General features: G+C 53.5%; 1 protein-coding gene across 1 annotated transcript; it reads left to right on the top strand.

Annotated features, from left to right (window-relative positions):
• Positions 1-274: 274 nt before the first annotated feature.
• IGF2 (insulin like growth factor 2) lies at positions 275-17,402 on the top strand. Its single transcript, XM_065636927.1, has 4 exons — positions 275-657; positions 8,399-8,561; positions 15,532-15,698; positions 16,159-17,402. The coding sequence occupies exons 1-4, from the start codon at positions 553-555 to the stop codon at positions 16,399-16,401; spliced, it is 678 nt and encodes a 225-aa protein (XP_065492999.1). The 5' UTR covers positions 275-552; the 3' UTR covers positions 16,402-17,402.
• Positions 17,403-17,833: the final 431 nt, after the last annotated feature.

Raw genomic sequence — 17,833 nt, 5'->3', positions numbered from 1 at the left:
GGAGGGAGGGAGGGAAGAGAGGGGGTTAGACCGCTCTGCAACATTATTGGCTGCGTGGCCGGGCTGGTGCTCGCTGGGGAACTCAGAGCATGCCCATTGGGGGGGTATAAAAAGGGGGCAGCCGGAGCGCCCTGCCTGTCTCCTCGCTCGTGGGGCAGCCAGTCGGGAGCAGCGGGCAGTCAGGCAGCCGGCCCCTCTGCCCCGGCCAGGGCAACGCGGTCAGTAAACACAAAAGTGAGAGCCACCCAAGGGGCAGCCAAAGCAGGAGGAGAGAAAGAGAAGGGGAAAAAAAAAAAAGAGAAAAAGGAAAAAGAAAAAAAAAACCAGAAAAAAAAAAGGAAAAAAGGAAAAAAAGAGAAAAAAGAAAATAAAAGGAAAGCGCTCGCTTGCTCGCTCTCTAGAATAACAAAATACCTGATCGTCACAAAATAGCATCCTTCAGACAAGATCAAGCAGGGACTTGACATACCAAAAAGGCAAGGCGAGGAGAGCGAGCCAGAGCGCGGGGAAGGCGAGCCAAAGCCGCGATCGCTGTCAGGGCAGGAGAGCAGCATGTCAAGCGCCGTGGCACACACGGATGAGCGCTGCCGGCAGCCTGCCTTCCTCCCCGGCCCGCCGCCGCCGCAAGAAGTTGAGAGTAGCAGCGGCAGCGCCAAGGTAAGCGCCGCTCCGCTCCGCGCCGCTCTGCGCTGTCCGCGTTGCCCCTCCGCGGGCAAAGGCAGGAGGGCTCCCCCGTGCCGTGCCGTGCCGTGCCGTGCCACGCCGGGCAGAACCGTGCCATGCCGCGCTGTGCCATGCAGAGCCGTGCCATGCTGAGCCGTGCCATGCCGAGCCGTGCCGCTCCGCGCCGGCCCCGCTGCCCGCCGTCCCCACGCGTGTCACTAGAGGGACCCCGAGAGCCGGCCTCGCCGCAGGCTGGCGGGGCGGCCGCGGCGCCGGGGTGCGCGGGGTGTCCCCGGGGGGAGCCCCGCGTCCCGGCGGCAGGGGCAGCTCGCCGGCTGCCCGCGGCTGCGGCCCCTGCACCTTGCAGGGGGGATGCTGGCAGCAGGACCGCTTGCGCGCCCTTTGCGCGGCCGAGCCGCGGCGGGGAGCCGGCGCCGCTAGGGGCGGTCCCGCGTGGGGAGCCGCGGAGGGGCGTGCGGGGCTGGCTGGCGGCAGCGCGGGTGTGCGGGGGCCGGGCTGGCCCGGCGGCGGGGCCGGGGCTGTGCGGGGTCAGGCGGGGCTGCGCGGCCCCGGGCTGCCCGCGGCGCTCCCTCGGCTCCCGGGGCGGTAGTGGGAGCGGGGAGACACGGGTAGCGGCACGGGGAAGGGACAGACAGTTCTCCGGCTTCGGATACCAGGGGGATTATTAAACTCTCTTCTGCAAAACACTGCGGCGTGTTCGGTCTCGAAGGAATAAAAATACAGAGAGGAAAAACAAGAAAGCAAAGCCAAAATTGAGTGAGAGTTAATGGTTGGCGTGCAGCCTTTGACTTTGTGCGATTTTTTTTTTCTTCTTCTTCCTTCCCAGTTGATTTTCCCTACAGTAATTGTTTTAAAAGCACAACTTGGAAGGGTTTTAGCACTCTTTTGAGCAGTAGGGAATTGGGGCACATGAGGAAACTGGGATTTAGCGTAACTGTACCAGCAGATGTGGCTGCCTTGCCTCGAGCCAGTGGTACTTTAGCAGGGTTTTTGATACGCCAGGTCTCGCTCAGGCGGCGTGGAGCAATCAAGTGTAAAAACAAGGTTTGTGTGGGTGGTTTTAAATAGACTTCTCAGGAGAACAGCTGCTTTCAAGCCTTGAATCAAGGCTTCCTATACGAAGTCTGTAGTTTTCTTCCAAATCCTGGGATGTGTTTGGGAGGCCAAGGCCTGGATTTCTTTGAGTTTATTTGTTGTCAGGTTGTGTGGTTTTTTTCCTTTTACTTAGCAGTATTCAGTGTGGTGGTGCTGCCTTTTTTTTTTTTTTTTTTTAATTTTATTCCTCCTCTTGCTTTGATTTAGAGTGGAGTTGAGGAGCCTGGGTTGTGGGGTTTTGTGAGGGTGACTTTGTGCTAAGGACATCTGGAGGAATAAAACTGACTGACACTTCTGATTGGAGCTTCACTGAGCTGTTTTGGACCCAACTTGACAATTTTGGTGGGGGTGAATGGGTCAGAGCTGTAAATCTTGCTCCATGTTGTCAACACCCACACAAGTTCACTCAGCCTTTCAAAGGGGCTATCCCGGCTCCTGTGAAAATTCATTAAGGGATAAAAGATTTGACACCGCGGGTCCCCTCCCACCACCACATGAAATTTGAGAGCCAAAATGTGTCTGCGTGTGTGTCCCAGAGCTTTTTCTGACAGGTGATCCTTTTTGCAGCCTAACTGGAGGGCTGCTGTTTTGACCAGGCAACCCGGAGGTGTCAGTGCATGTCTTCCCATTGATTCCTACGGGCTTTAGAGTGAGCCTGGCTTGCCTTATGGAGCACCAGAGAAAAGCATTTCAGTACTTTTCTTTTTTTAAATAAAGCAAACACAGCAGGTGAGGTCTTATTTTTAGAGGGACCGAGGAGTTGGTGTGTTTCCAGTAGTGCTTTTGAGCACTGTAAGTGGCCCACCCTTGCCCAGCTCGTGTCCTGGGACTGACCTCTCTGATCCTTCTTTGGGTTGTCTTTGCTTTTAAAAACTGCTGTGTGTCTTAATGGGGAAAAGAGATACTGGTCTCCTTCAAGATGTTTGCATGAGGGGTCAGGAGAGGTGGGGGCACTGGGGCAAGAAATCTGCCTTGGGGTAGCAGCCTGGCTCTGAAAGGGTTAAAGCTGTTCTTCCAAGACATAAAGCAAGTTCAACATGTTGTGGGAATATCACTTGCCAGTAGACTCCGGTCACCACAATTTCTGATTTAACAGCTTAACTTGCTGTTAACTTTCCCTGATATATGCCAGGTTTTAGATGGGAATGCAGAAAGGAGAGAGGAACAATAAAGGAGTTAAGTGAGGCTACTAAAATGGACTTAAATCCCTTCCCTGGGTCCTGCCAGCTGTCTTTAGAAGAGTTAAGCAAGATTGCATTTCCTTTTTTTTATGCAATAAATCAAATGTTTCTGGGCTGCATACCAAAATTTGTGCAATATGCTCTTATTCCCCAGTGGGGTGAGTAAATGGTACTGAATACCCCATTCACCTTTTTCAGCTTGATTTTTTTGCAGCTACAGTAGTCCTTGCTGCAGCACTGATAGATGTGGGGTGCAGGCAGCAGCCCCCTGCCTGCCCCAGCCCTATCCCACAGGCAGAGGAGGTAGGCATCTTTCCTCGCTTGCAGGATGGGAGGCAGAAAGGTGACCCTCGGCTTGGGACGGAGTGGGCTGCTAATGGGGACGAGCAGTGAAGACAAAAAAGTGAGAGCTAAAAATAGCAGCAGGATTGCCAACCTCAGCCATATAAATGTCATGCGAGCCAGGTGCCAAGAATCATGAGGTTTTTTATTTTTCTCAAGCCTGAGCTAAACAGCAAAACCCGTGGTCCTGCGCTGGTTTTATTTGCCTGACAGCTCAGTGGTCAAAAGTTTTGTGTTTTGAAGCTGGCTTTTTCCAGGCTGTGGGCTGGAAATCTCATCCTTTCTCTTTTAGACTAAAGGGAGGCACTTCTGCAGCACAGCATGTGGCGGCTTCTCTCCCATCAGGTACTGCTGGGCACCTCATCCCCGGGCCTCTGCCCAAGATGCAGCCCAGGGTGGTTTTTGGTTGCCAAGGCACCTGCCTCTCCTGGCCGGCCTCTGCTAGCCCTTTACTACTTGGCACCTCGGGGAATTGTGGCCTGGTGCCCTGCGCGAGGGTGCCCGTGGGCTAGGGTGGCACTTGCTTGGCACATGCGAGGTTGGAGAACGCCTGTGTCCTGCCCCTTCGGGAGAGCCGCGCTCCAAACCGGGACAGCTCCCTGCTTTCCTGGGCTGCCCTCTGAGAGCAGGAACAGAGAGAGATGCTCAGCAGCTTTTGCAGGCAGTCGTTGGAGTAGTGTAACATCAGTCTGCCCACTTGTTTTTGGAGGGGTGGAGGGTAATGGAGGCTGGGATGCGCAAGCTGGGGTTTTCCCCTCCTGCTTACACCGCTGGGTTTGAGCCGATGACTTTTCACCATGCTCCCTTTTAAACGCTGCATTGCTCCACAAATAAAGTGAGATTTTTTTTTTCTTTTTGCTGTCCAAGTCCAAATTTTGCAGACTGGGCCATCTGTCAATTCCCTCCTACATTTTTCTGTTCATATTAAATTGTAATGAGGGCCAGACTGAAGAAGGAATTAGGTCAGACAGGAGGTTTAGTCTCTGTTTTGGGGGAGTTGTTTGTTGCCCAAGAGAAGCACCATGGTTTGGTTGGCTCAGCACAAGCCTGAAGGCAGGGGGTGCCTGAGCTGTCCTCTGAGATTTGGCAGTAGGACCTTGTAGCTCATAATGGACTCTTGGCCCCTGACTCCCCAGCAGCTGGACAGAAATCACCAATCCAACTGAATCTGCAGCAAATCCTGAAAAAATCCTTTAACAGCCTCAGGCAGGAGGGTGGCTCTGCTGCAGACCTGCCCTCAAGCTCGTTCCTGGCACACCACAGCTGCTCCAAGACAATACTCTCTGTTGGTATGCCCCCACTCACTGGGGGCTGCTGAGGGGTTTTGGGGGGTCCTTGGCCATGACTGCAGCAGCCTGTGTCATGAGAGCGGAATATGCAGCAGTCCTGAAGCAGCCAGGAGCATCCTACACATGGCAGCTCATGGCTGACCTGGCTCCAGAAGCAGCCTGGCTTTGCGCAGGTACCTGGGGAAGCGATGGAATGCAGGAGAGAGACACAAAGGATGGAGAGCAAAGCAGACTCTCTCCAGGCAAGGAGAGGCCAACATCATGGTCTGATGGCTTGTCGAGCCTCTCCTGCGCTGAGAAGGCTGCTCTCAGGTGTGATTCCCAGGATGGTACAGGACACCTGTGCAACCAAAAAATTCCTCTTGCATCACCTTGCATGCCGTGTGGGGTCTGAGCCCTTGTTAGGAGGAATTCGGCACTCAGGCTGTTGGGCACAAGGCGTGCCTTGCACTGCTGTTCCCACTGCCCCTGGTTAAACCACATCCTGAAGCGTTTGAGCTCTCTGCAGGCAGTTGATAGGGAACAGCAGCTGGCATGGCTGATTCAACCTGTTTCAGCAGGAATGAACCTTGGTTGAGTGTAGCCTCTCCCCTAGTGGACACAGGACCTCGTCCTTTGGGAAAGCACCCTGCTTACCTCCCATTCCCTTATTCCTGTTACTCCTGAAAAGACAGAGGCTTTCTAATAAAAATTGAAGGGTTTTCCAGCTGTCAGTGAATTTCCTCCCGTCCCACAGCTGAGGGTTCTGTCCCTGTCCTAATGTTTGGAATAGAAACCAAAAGCAGTGCTATCCCATATTTCCAGCAGAGAATGAAGGCTTGGAGGGGTTCACAGGGCTTTGACTCATGATGCTAAGCAGGATTTGGCTGTGACAACTGAAGATGCATGCAACCTGGGCAGCCAGCATGGTGCTTGCACTGGGTTGTGGGCTGCCAGTACCCAACCATGATGTGCCACTTTATTTTAGGGAGCAACACCTGCTCTGGCAGCCGCAGCAAGGCCAGTATGAGCTGTCCTGCATGAGTGCTGCTTGTCCCTGCTAAGGAGGATTAGGACGGGGGGAAGGATCTATTGAAAGGTCACTGGGATGCGCTGAGCTTCTGACAGTACCCCACAAGCCTGTCTAGCCTTTGGGTGAAGCCCGAGGGCTTTTCTTCTACAGTCAGTTTGGCCAAAGTCAGAGGAAAGGGCTTATCGGGTTGGGTTGTTTTGCAGCTCCATCAAGCTGGAGAGAGACTGCAGCACTGGGTAGTGAATAAAGATGCTTTTTGCTTTGCTGCCCAGTTTCTCATTACAGGCTGCTGGAGGGAGCGGAGAGACTCCAAGGTGACAGTGGCGGAAAGGGCTGGTGGTTGATGCGTGAGCAAAGGGGGACTTCATCGCATCACACACCTCCATGTTAGCCCTGGATGACAGCACGGGGGACATCCCTGCCCTCAGGGCTTCAGGGAGGCTTCCTGGCTGGAGTTAGGGGGTGCGTAGGCACCCTAAAAGAGCTCAAAGTGGAGGCAGGGAGGGCTGCCAGGGGCCGCCCTGTGCCTGCGGTGCAGATAGCGCAGGAGTGGGTATTTTCCAAGAAGCACAATTTTTTTTCCACAGAAGGTGTCAGGTCTCCCCAGCATCAGATATCGCCCTGCCAACAAAACCTCACTCTTCTTTTGCTTCAGAGCATCTCACCCCTTTCTCTAGACTGGATGTGGAGGAAAAACTGCATTTGTCACCCTTGCCCCTGAGGAAGCTCCTTCTTGGGGACTGGCTCTGGCTTAGGGGAGGACGGCACACGGCCTGCTCATTAGCTGCTGCGCTTGATGCCTGTGTGAGCCTAATTGGGGATGGGGGATTATGTGGGTGTCCCGGAGTCCCATGTCAGTAGCTTCAGTGGCAGCACTGGCTGGTGCACATCTGCTGCCCTGGCAATGAGCTGTTGGCGTTACCTGCAGCCTGGGGACACCAGCAATCAGGAGCTGCACATAAAGAGGAAAAAGGGGGAAAAAAAAAAAAGGAAGCGGGATCGTTGCTGTCTTGTTGGTTGGAGATCTGGCTGCCAACGCTGCTGCACCAGGGGCATGACTCAAGCAGTGCAGGTGATGCTGCGGTCATGCTGGGGAAGCCCAGTGAACACCTGTCAGCCACTGGAGAAAAAAATCAAGGTGAAAAGACAGCAGCAAAACATTGCAGCTTGGCAGTGTTGTGCAGTCACATCCCAGTGCCACCACTCTGCTCATACACCAAAGCCCCCCAGGTGTGCTGAAGGGTCTGGTGCTACTGGAAAAGCTGGCCCTGGTCCCATCACTTGATGGTTAGAGCCCAGTTTATTCCCAGGGCTTCTACCCCTCTTGTCCAGAGCCGTGGAGGGGTTTTGCCCACCTGACTGATCTCTGCCAGCACAGGCTGAGCAATACGATGGGCATCGAAGCTCCTGTTGTGGGGGATGCCCCCCTCAGCCTACCTTGACCTTGCAGCCTTCATTTTGGCTTTTCTTGCTGCTGATCCCTGTCCTCCTGCTGCTCAGAAGAGCTTGTGACTTGTAAACACGGTGTGTTTCTAGCAGCAATGATTTGAGCTGCAGGCTCATAAAAAATTGGTAGCAAGGGTGGCTTTATTGCTGGCAGGACTGTAGTGAGGCCCCGGGGGAGCTGGGCTAATTTCCTGGCTGCGCTGCAGACTTCCCCCGTGACCTTGGGCAAGTCATTTAATCTATCCTGGGCTTCGGCTCCATCTCCAAGCATCCCGGGGGGGTGAGGTAATATTCATTAACTGATACTGTTCTCGAGGCTAGATGTGAAACCCAGTGTCTTGGCTGAGCATTAGCAGGGAGAGGGGTTGCTCCACTTGAGATTTAGCATTGCCCCATGCCGGCTGCTATTTTCCACACTTCATTTGCCCTCTTTATTTTGAGCTGATCTGTCTGGCCACCATCATTATTTGGTTGTGTATATACCGTGATGCTCATCACTGAGGGACTATAACACCTTGAACTATCCACGGGTTTTGCCTCATCCAGTGAGGCAATAACACCCTCGCTTTACACCTACAGAAGCTGACATAGAGGTAAAGCTGTTTGCCAGAGCTGAGTCAGGGGAAATCTTTGGGTTAGTTAGCAAATATCCAGGGAGTTTCTTTTTTCATCCTCTGTGCTGCCTGATAGCCCCTTGGCCCTTGTTGATGATGCCTCAGGCGCGTTTTCTGTGGTTCTGCTCTGCTCCTGAAGGATGTGTTCTCGGTCCCAGCTCTTGTCAGCAAACATGGCTTGTGCAATCAGCCCCTCAATTGCCCGAGCCTTGGCTGTGTGGGTCTCTCTCACACCCGGGGCAAAGGCTGCTGCTCCCTGGCAAAACCCAGCTTTCCTCAAAAGCAACTCTAGGAGAGGTTGAACTTCATTTGTCTCTGCTTTGGGAGAACATGCATTCAGGGGGGTCATGAAAACCTGTAATCAGAACTGAAAAAAACCCACCTCCGGATAATAATTTTAATGATTTCCCATTTAAAAGTGGAGGGGAGCGGAAATCACGCTGTTGAAAGAGCTGGAGGAATAAAAGCCTTCAGACGTAGGCTGAAGTGGGATTTTCCAATGGAAAATCTGCTTCAATGCAAACCTTGTCTGGCCAGAGTGTCTGACCAGCAGGACGAGTGCGGGCAGCCCGCCTCACAACAGCGGCCGTCTCAGCACTGCCGGTCCTTCCCTGCAGCATCCTGGCATGTCCGGGCATCAAACCCCGGGCCTGCTGTGGGTGGGGGTGCATTTCACAGGGGAGGTGACAGAGAGGGGTCCCTCGTGCTGTGTTAACGCTGTGCCTCTGTCCCCAGGTGCAGAGGATGTGCGCGGCGAGGCGGATGCTGCTGCTGCTGCTGGCTTTCCTGGCCTACGCGCTGGATTCGGCTGCGGCGTACGGCACAGCGGAGACCCTCTGCGGCGGGGAGCTGGTCGACACGCTGCAGTTCGTCTGTGGGGACAGGGGCTTCTACTTCAGTAAGTGCCAGGTGGCTGCCAGCAGCAGGCAGGGTGCTGCCCATGCCCTGCCCTTGCCTTCGGTGGAACCGGGCTGGGAGGGGAAGGAGGGGTTTCCCAGCTCATTGCTTTTTGTGATTGCCTTGTTCTTGGTGGCGGGCCAAGAGAGAATCAAGAAGAGCGATGTCCTCAGGGTGACATGCACCCAACCTCGTGCTGGTTTTGGGGACTGTCTAGTCCCATGGGGAAACTGGGTCCTGCTTCAATGCTCAGAACAGTTGAATATCACTGGGGAGCCATAGGTGGTTGGTGCATCAGTGATGTGGGCAAGTCATTAAAATGATGAGTATGTGTGCAGATGGCTCTATGCTGAGCTTGGGCCCTGGCTTATTTTCAAATCTTGCTGCCTGAGTGCTGCATCTGGAAAGTAGGCAGGGAGCTGCACGTTCCCCCTTTCTGGGCAGCCTTTGCTTGGGTATAACAGCAGCTTCTAGGCTGCTCCCAAAATATGCTTTGTGACCCCCTGGCTACCTGCCAGTTAACCTGTCTCTGAAGAGTGATGTCTTACCCTTTTGCAGCGCAGCTAGTGCCAAAAAATGCAGTGTTGCTGTTGTCCACAGAGTGCCGGTGGCTTCAGGACAGTTGGCTTGAGTGGTCTTTCCACCAGGATGCTTTGGAGGTTTGGACTGTTGGCATAAGCAGTACAATGGCTTAGCTGGTAAATGGGCAGGAGGAGTAGCAAACCGGTAGTGAAGGATGCTTGGTAATCTGTGGGTGAAGGTGCTTAGAGTGTGACACCTTGTTCTGGTGTTTCAATCCCCTGCTTTGCTTGGGAGAGGGAAGACCCTGTGTCTTGCTACCCACTGAGGACTGAACCACAGAATGACTAAAAAAGTTGCAAAGCCAAACAGGGAGGAAGAGGATTAAGACACCAGCTGCACATGGTGCCATGCTTTTGGCAGTCTTGCCTCTGCCTCGGGAAAAGGAACTAAAAAGTCGCAGAGTGTGTTTTGGAGTAGTGGAGTTGAGAGCCAGCCTCCCTGTCTGCCTGGTTAGGGAATGGGGTGCTGCAAAGTTAGGAGACAATCCTGGATGTCCCTTCCCAACCTGGATGTCCCTTCCCAACCTGGATCCTCAGCCAGACTTGGTTGATGCTGCCTGCTGAAGTTGGGCAGGGAGAGGCACAGGGATCCCACATCCAGCAGCAGCCAGGGTTTGGGCTGTGTAATTTTGGGCAGGCAGCTGGGCCACAGGTGACTTTGCAGCTAGCTGGGGTGATCGCCCTACCCTGTCCCAGCTGAGCAGCAGGATGTTTTCATAGCCCCCTGAGCGCTGTGGGCAGGCGATGCTTTTGGGGATGCCCTGGGCGCACTTCCTTCCTCTTGCTGAGCCAAGCGGTGAGGGTTTGCATGTCAGCTGCCCTTCCTCTTCTCATCTCCCCCTTTCCTTTGCCAGTGAGCCCTGTGATGGAGCTTGGCCAAAGCAGCGTGTTGGGGGCTGGCCTCACCAGCACAGCAAGGAGCCGAGCTCCTCTCCCACTCTCACACCTCTTCCTCTCCCTCTATATATAGAGGACCATCCATCTCCTTCCCCTGGTTTCTCTTCTCTCCTCCCCCTCTCTGGGATGAAAGGGAATGGGGCTTTTGTTTTACAGACAAACTGACCTCCTTTCACCTCAAATAACCCAGCTGCCTAGGCCAAAATAACAACACTTTTGAAGGCAGACAAGTCGCTTGATGCCAAGTGGCCAGGCTGGTGCTTGCAAGGGGATTATTTCTTTTTTTTTTTTGTCCTTTGCCATCCCCTGTTCTTCTCTCTGAATATTTCTGGAGAGCCCAGGTGCCAGGGGATGAAGCAGTCGCATCCTCAACATCTGGTCAGCCTGTGCTGAAGATGTTTGGATGATGGCTCTACTTGACAAAGGACATGGACATCCCCAACTCACTTCGTTTTTTCCCTCTGCCTCCATCAGTTGCCTCATAAAGTGATTAATTCTCCTGATCATATTAATCTTCACTCCTAAACCCTTATCACTACACTAGTGTCACCGTACAGGCTTGATAGGGCATGGTTATGTTGCATGATCGCGGGTTTATGTCTTAAAACTGTGCCTGTGTTTGTCATGAGCACTTCTCAGCATGGGGCGTGCGACTTGGAGAGCGGCTTGCACTATTGCAGCCATTTGTACCAGAGGTAAATGACTTGGGCAGCCTTGTCCTGCAGGTAGAAGTGGGCCCTGCTTGCTGGATGCAGCTTGTTGCAACCATCCAGCTGGTAATCTTGGAAAAAATGAAAACAGTATGAAGATCCATTATCCGTTTTCTGCTGTGGTGGTGATTTGAATAGTGAACCAATGCTCTGCATTCTTACAAGGGAGCACTTAGTTAGCAAAGCTACCTCTGAAATACAGCTCTATTTGCATCCATGCAAGCAGGTGCAGCATACCGACGCTGTTTCATGCCCCCGACATCTGCCAACGGGGAAACACGCAACCTAGACTGAGGAGTGTGCACCTCCTGATAGCTGGGATGCCCATCTGTCAGCTGGCATGGGGAGCAAGTCCCAGCCCCTGGGTACATTTGGCAGCATCGTGACTGGCAGGTGCTTGGGGCTGATGATGTTGAAACTGTTGAGAGCTGGGGCTGTCAAAGAGCCGCACCAACAGGGGCAGGAGCCAGCAGCGCTGGGGTTACCCGGCTGTGGGATGCAGGGTGGGCACTGATGTGCACCACGCCAGCCATGCGCCACATCCTGAGGGTGCCTGGGCAAGCTGTACCTGGAGCTGCATGTGCTTTGCTCTCCAGCTCTGCTCTGATTCCTCGCCTCTGTTACTTTTAAGGCTTTTGGGGCTGGTGCACAGGTGCTGGCATCCTGCCGTGGCTCTGCAGTGGGGTCGGGAGCCCATCTCCTCGCTCCCCAGCACCCACCCCAGGGATGGCAGAATGGCCCATGGAGGGATGCTGAGTGCAGCCCCAAGAGAAAAAAGCGGGGTGGGTCGAGAGGAAGCCTTGGTCGCAAAGTTGCTGTCATGCACTGCCGGCAGGGAGGGGAGAAGGGGCTGTGGGGGGAGAGGCGTCCGACTTCTCTGTAAACAACAGCTCCTGTTTCCTCCTTTCCAACAGCTGATAAGAATTTAGCTCTTTGCAGCCGCTTGTGCTGACGGGGCACATTCTTGTGCGCCCGCCACTCCTCCGAATAATACTAGGAAAAAGCAGGGGGGAAAGCGTGGTGCCGAGGTGGGGGAGGGCCAGGCCGGGGGCACTGGGACGGGGCCCGGTGCTGCACAAAGGCCCCCTTGTTGCTCCCGACATTCCTGTGACAGGGGCGCGGGGACTGTTTACACCCAAAGTCCCCTTCCACTCGGCTTGCTGCCTGATTGACTGGAGAAGAGGGGACCTGGCCGGGGTGGCACCGGCACCGCACACCCCTTCCCGTAGCATCCATCCAGCCCCAGCGAGGGTGGGGAGGCCGGAGCAGCAGGGTGGCAGTGCTGGGGAAGGGACCCTCCTGTTCCCCCGTGGCCACAGCGGTGCCACCGCCTCTGGCGCAGAGGCAAAGCTGAGCTGCAGGTACGCGGCCTCCGGGCTCTCCTGGGAGTGGGTTTGGCTTTGCACTGTCACTGGAATGCCCAGCTCTCCTGGTTGGGATAGCCTGTTGCTGGATGGGAATAACCCCAGGCAGCCGGAGGGCTCGCGTCTCTGGGCTTTCAGTTGCCGGGCTTTTCAATGCTCGTTTTGCACCCCTGGGCTCGGCCGCTTGGCAGAGCTGTGGGAGGTTTTGGTGGAGCACAGTTTGGGGAAAATGAGACCATAGCCATTCATTGAAGGCTGAGAGGAAGCGTATTTTCTCGGGAGGAGACAGTTATGGCTGCAATGGGAAGTGGCCCGTGTGCCGCAGTGGTGCTGCAGCCCACTGCCCACGCAGTGCACCCCTGCGGGCAAGGGACGGAGTGGCAAAACCCTCCCTTGGTTTGGCAGTGGCAGTAAAGCGAAATGCTCCCCATAGACAAAAGCCAGGAAATTCAACCTTTAGTCCATGTGTAAATTGCGTTACGGAACAAACACTTTTCCCAATCCAGGTCAGCAGCGATATTGCTGTTAACTAGCGATGTCCTAGCATCTCTTCCCTGGATTGTTGTCTCCAGGTACTTTCTGGAACTAAATCCCTGTTTGTTATGTTTGCCTGTTTTTTTTCCTAAAGTCACTCTCCCACAGAGGACTGTATTGGCATTGGCAAGATCTGTATGGATGATTATGTAATGGGAAATGTGTCCTATCGGACCGTCACAGTGGAGCTGGCAGCGGCACCAGCAAGGGGAACGGCACGCAGCAGCTTTATGCAAGAGAGAAGGGGCAGTGTGTTGGGGCTGGGCGCTGTGCATGTGCCTGTCAGCTGGGCCAGGGGAGGAAGGGGCTGTCCACCGTGGTGATCCCTGCCGGGAGATCGCCCTGATGATGCTGCACCTGGGCATTTGCAAACATGTGCTGCTGTGATCTTCCTGTGTGCTCCCATGCCAGAAAGTGCCCTTGATGGCAGGGCAGTGAAAATGGTCCTGCTTTGCTTGTTGGTTTTTTTCCCCTCCCTTCTTTCTAAACAAACACGTAGCTGCAAGTGGGCAACTTCTGTTTTCGAGAGGAGATGTAACTTCTCAAAACCTCAAATTCTCCCTGAACTGTGTGTGTTGTCACTTGTGCAAGCTTCTGTTCAGCGAGAGTGTGAATGCAGCCCTCTAGGTATGTGATAGCGAAATGGGGTGACTTGAATTTTTTTCTCTTTTCCTTCCAAATTCTCCTTCTACGCATGCTCAGGATTCCTTTCTGAAGTAGCCTAATGCTTCAGCAACCTGGTGTGCCCACAGGTTTGGGTACTGGGGTGGAAATATGCTAAGCGAGGGGAGGTCAGTGGCACCGCAGGTCTCCCGTGGACCTTGCTGGACATCACGTGCACCTGCCCCCAGGCTGGATCCTCTCCCTTATCTCCCTTGTTCATTGCCACCCAGATTGCCTGCACCAGCATCACTCATACATCTGCGGGCACCCAACACGCCTGCCCTACCTTTAAAGGGAGGACCCAATCCAGCCTGCTCGTTGCCCACAAGCATTTATAGAGAGAAAATTGAATTCCTAACAGGGCTCCCTTCACTGAGCCTTTACCAAGAGGAAATCATCCTTTCTCCTTGTGAGGCTGGCTAAAGGCTGTGCCTGAAGTTTTTCCAGAGAAAAAGAAAAAGAAAGGGAGGGTGGTGGTGCAGGGAGGATGAATGTGGAAAGCAGAGCATTTTAAATTATTCCTGAAGGTGGGCTGCACGGTATGAGTCAGTTGCCCCATCACCCTGCCATATTTGCTCTCATGACCCCTGAGTGCAGCAGCAATGCGCCAGTGTTGAGCAGAGGGCTTCCCTCCGATGGGGACACATCTGGTTTCAACAGAGAGCAGGTGCTGTGCTGCCAGGGGCTTTGCTATTACAGAGCCTGCAGTGAGGTACATTCATGGGCTTTTTCATGCCATCATTGCACACATGGAGCTGCATTGTGCATGCAGGGCTGTGTTGAGCATGCAAGTCTGTGTTGCACATGCATGTCTTCACTGCACACACAGAGCTGCATTGAATGCACAGTGCTGTATTGTACATGCATGTTTGCATTGCACATATGGGCCTGCTTTTCACATGTAGGGTTGCATTGCATGAACAGAAAACTTCTGCACTTTGTCCCGAGGCACTTTGAGTGGGCACCTGGATGAGGTACCCCCTGAGGAAATTGGTCAGTGCCTTCCAGGCCAGGGCCCTTAAATCTTAACCAAGGCCAAATACGTGCGTGCCTGTTTCATCGGGAGCGTGCGAGCGGACTGCAGGTTGTGGACAGAGCCAGCATGGCTGGGGAGCAGGGGCTTGGCCAAGGTCGGCACAGTGAACAGCGTTAGGCATCACGTCTCCCCAGCTTGCTCTCAGTTTTTCCCATGCCCAAATTCTCCTGGCCAGGATGCGGTAGCTGTTTGCAAGCCCTGCTAGTGCTGGCCTCTGCTTTCCTCCCTTGGCGCACCTTTTGCTGGGAAGAGTTGCTCTGGCAGTGTGCAGAGACCCTGCCACAGACCCCACAACAGCACAAGCACATAACACACTGCATGTGAAAGTGAGGAGAAAATCCTTTTATTTCGGGCCAGTTGATGTTTGGGAAGTCACAATTCCCAAGGAAATTTGTTTTGCATCAGAAATTTGACTTTGTCCATGTCTTTTATTTCAAGAGAGGGAGAAAAACCAGTAGAAGTGATGTAAGCTTTTCCTCTGGAGTGCTTTGGCTGTCATTAAGCGGTGACATGAAATGTACTTGGTTGTTGCTGCACCAAATACAGGCTTTCGCATCCTTCTGCAGGCAGAAACAGGAGAGGAACCCTTATTAAAAGATTAAGTTTAATAGCTATTCTTGGCAGGTGCAGGAGCCTGTATTCTTTCTGCAGCTGTCTCAGAGCTGTCCCATCTGGTAAAATTTAGCTGCCTTGGTTCGCTTCACCTGCCTGAGCGTCGACCCGACGCAGGGAGGTTGGCAGCTGCAACGCTGCACTGCTTCTTTCTAATAAAACTCGCTTGCCAGGATCAACATCGGAGACGGTCGCAGTAATCAGCGCAGCACTGGCGGCCGGGCTGGGCTCGAGCTTCCTCCCTTTAGCTGTGCCCAAAAAGGCTGCCTGCACTGGAGGTATAGAAGGGGAATAAATCACTGTCATATAAAGTGCCTTTAATTAGCACTGCACGCACACAGGGAGCCCTGTTGGCATCAACAGCGTTTGTCTGGGAAAGCCTTGATGTGAAACTCGGATGGTTTGCGGGCGCGTGTCGGCTGGTTTGTGAGAAGGGCTGCTATTTTTGAAGCATGTGAGACCCACCAGACTCTGGTGGCTGGTGGAGGGATGCCTGCAAGGGGGTGGGTGCCGTGGAGCGGGGAAGAGGGTCCGGTCCACATCGCGGCTAATGCCAGGGTCTCTGCCATTGCAGGTAGACCGGTGGGACGAAATAACCGGCGGATCAACCGGGGGATCGTGGAGGAGTGCTGCTTTCGGAGCTGCGACCTGGCTCTGCTGGAAACCTACTGTGCCAAGTCCGTCAAGTCCGAGCGTGACCTCTCTGCCACCTCACTGGCGGGCCTGCCGGCACTCAGCAAGGTAGGGGGGCCTGAGCCGGGTCGGCGGCTCTTCTCCAAAATAAATAGCAAGAGAAAATGCGGGAAGGCCATGGGTGGGAGAGGACGAACCCCAGCTGCAAGGTCTGCTGCTTCTGCAGAGCCTTCAAGAGATGGCCACTGTTGGCAACTCATGCCAAATACCCTGCAGAAAGTCAGCTTTGAATAAGATGAGGGACTAGAGGTGGGCTGATCATAGAATCATAGAACAGTTTGGGTTGGAAGGGACCTTTAAAGGTCACCTAGTCCAATGCCCCTGCAGTGAGCACAGACATCTCCAAACTAGATCAGGTTGCTCAGAGCCCTGCCCAACCTGACCTTGAGTGTTTCCAAGGATGAGAAAGTGTTTCCATGGGGCGGATGAAGCTCAAAGAGATGCACCCCCATCCAGAGGGTGGGCAGGCTTGCGGCGAGGCTGATGTTGCTATCCCATTCCCTTGCAGGAGAGCTTCCAGAAGCCCTCGCACGCCAAGTATTCCAAGTACGACGTGTGGCAGAAGAAGAGCTCCCAGCGGCTGCAGCGGGAGGTGCCCGGCATCTTGCGGGCCCGCCAGTACCGGTGGCAGGCGGAGGGGCTGCAAGCGGCCGAGGAGGCCAGGGCGCTGCATCGTCCCCTCATCTCCCTGCCCAGCCAGAGGCCCCCGGCGGCACGAGCCTCCCCCGAAACGGCTGGCCCCCAGAAATGAACCCTGACTGGCCGTCTTGATTTTTGATCTCCCAGGGGAGGGCGGGAGGACTAGCAAGACCCGGCCCCCGAGCCCCTCCGTCCCCGGGGCTGCTGAGCCCAGGAGCGGGACGGCGGGGCACCCTCACGCTGCTCCGGCCCCAAACAAACAACTGACACAGCAAGGAGGGGATCGCAGCGGCGAGCAGCGCTGCTCCCACCACATCGTCCTTTTGGGGTGGGGGGGGAGGGTTGTTTCGTTTCCCAGGCCTGTTTCGTTCCCCTGCGCCCCCAGTATTTCCAAGCCTGTACTTGCAAAAGGACAGTTTGGCACTTGAACTTTTTGCTGCCAGGCACTGCGTGACATCCCTGGTGCCAACGCCAGAAGACAAAAGAAAGAGCAAGAGGGAAAAAGGATATGAAGTTAAAATTTTTTTTTAATCTTCTTTTTCTTGAGAAGAAGAGTCCATTCCATGTCTTTCTTGACAATAAAGTGAAAAATAAAAATAAAATGGGGAGAAATATCGAGGGATATAATTTTTTTCACCTCATTCCCACCCCACTTTTTTCTTCTTTTTTTTTTTTTCTTTTGGTTTTCTTATTTTTATAACTTTCTTTTGCACCTTTAAAAGAAAAATGTACCTGAGAAGAAGTTCTGAGGAGCCCCCATCTGCATTTTTGTGTGTGTGCTTCATTACAAGATTCCAAATCGACTTGCACCTTTTTGAAATCATCGATGACGTGAGAAAGAGAGGAAGAGGAGAGAGAAAGAGAGAAGAAAAAGGAAATGGGAAAGAAGAAAAAAAAAGAAAAAAGTGAGCTGATGCTCACTTTAAATGGAGGAGGCGTCTGCATTGCACATTTGCCACGGATTTAGTTGATTTATATATATAATATATTATATAACTTTTTGGCAAAAAAAGCACTATTTTTATGGGACATTTTGTGTAGTATTTGAAGAAGGATTGTAACGTTTAAAATGTGTTATGGTGCTAAAGTAAGTTGGAAGGGAAAAAACCCAGAAATAGCAAGGGAGGGTGGGGAGGGAAGGACAAGATAGCAAATACTGAACTTGAAATTTTAGCTTTTCGTTTTAGGAAAAGTGTGATAAATGTGTTTCTTTTCTCTTCTGAAATATAGCTTGGTCATGACCATATGAGCTAGTTGGCTGTTACTCATGTACACAGATGCACGCACACACAGAAATACATCGACACGCGTCCTTTTTTTTAAAAAAAAAGAAAACAACAAAAACCAAAAAAACAAATCCACCACAATTTAAACTGAAAGGGACAAACTGCGTTGAATGGTGAAGGTGTCGCCAGTTACAACTCGAGGCCCTGCTTCTGCAGAGACCCCGGTGGACCTTGGCTTCCTGAGCCGCGGGGGACCCCCTGTTCCCCCCACCCTGACGCCTTGCTCCCGCCGATGCTCCGGCCAGCGGGTGGGCGGGC

Source organism: Caloenas nicobarica, chromosome 5, assembly GCF_036013445.1.
Source record: "Caloenas nicobarica isolate bCalNic1 chromosome 5, bCalNic1.hap1, whole genome shotgun sequence".
In the NCBI taxonomy this organism is placed as follows: domain Eukaryota; kingdom Metazoa; phylum Chordata; class Aves; order Columbiformes; family Columbidae; genus Caloenas; species Caloenas nicobarica.
This window is presented reverse-complemented; position numbering and strand designations above follow the sequence as displayed.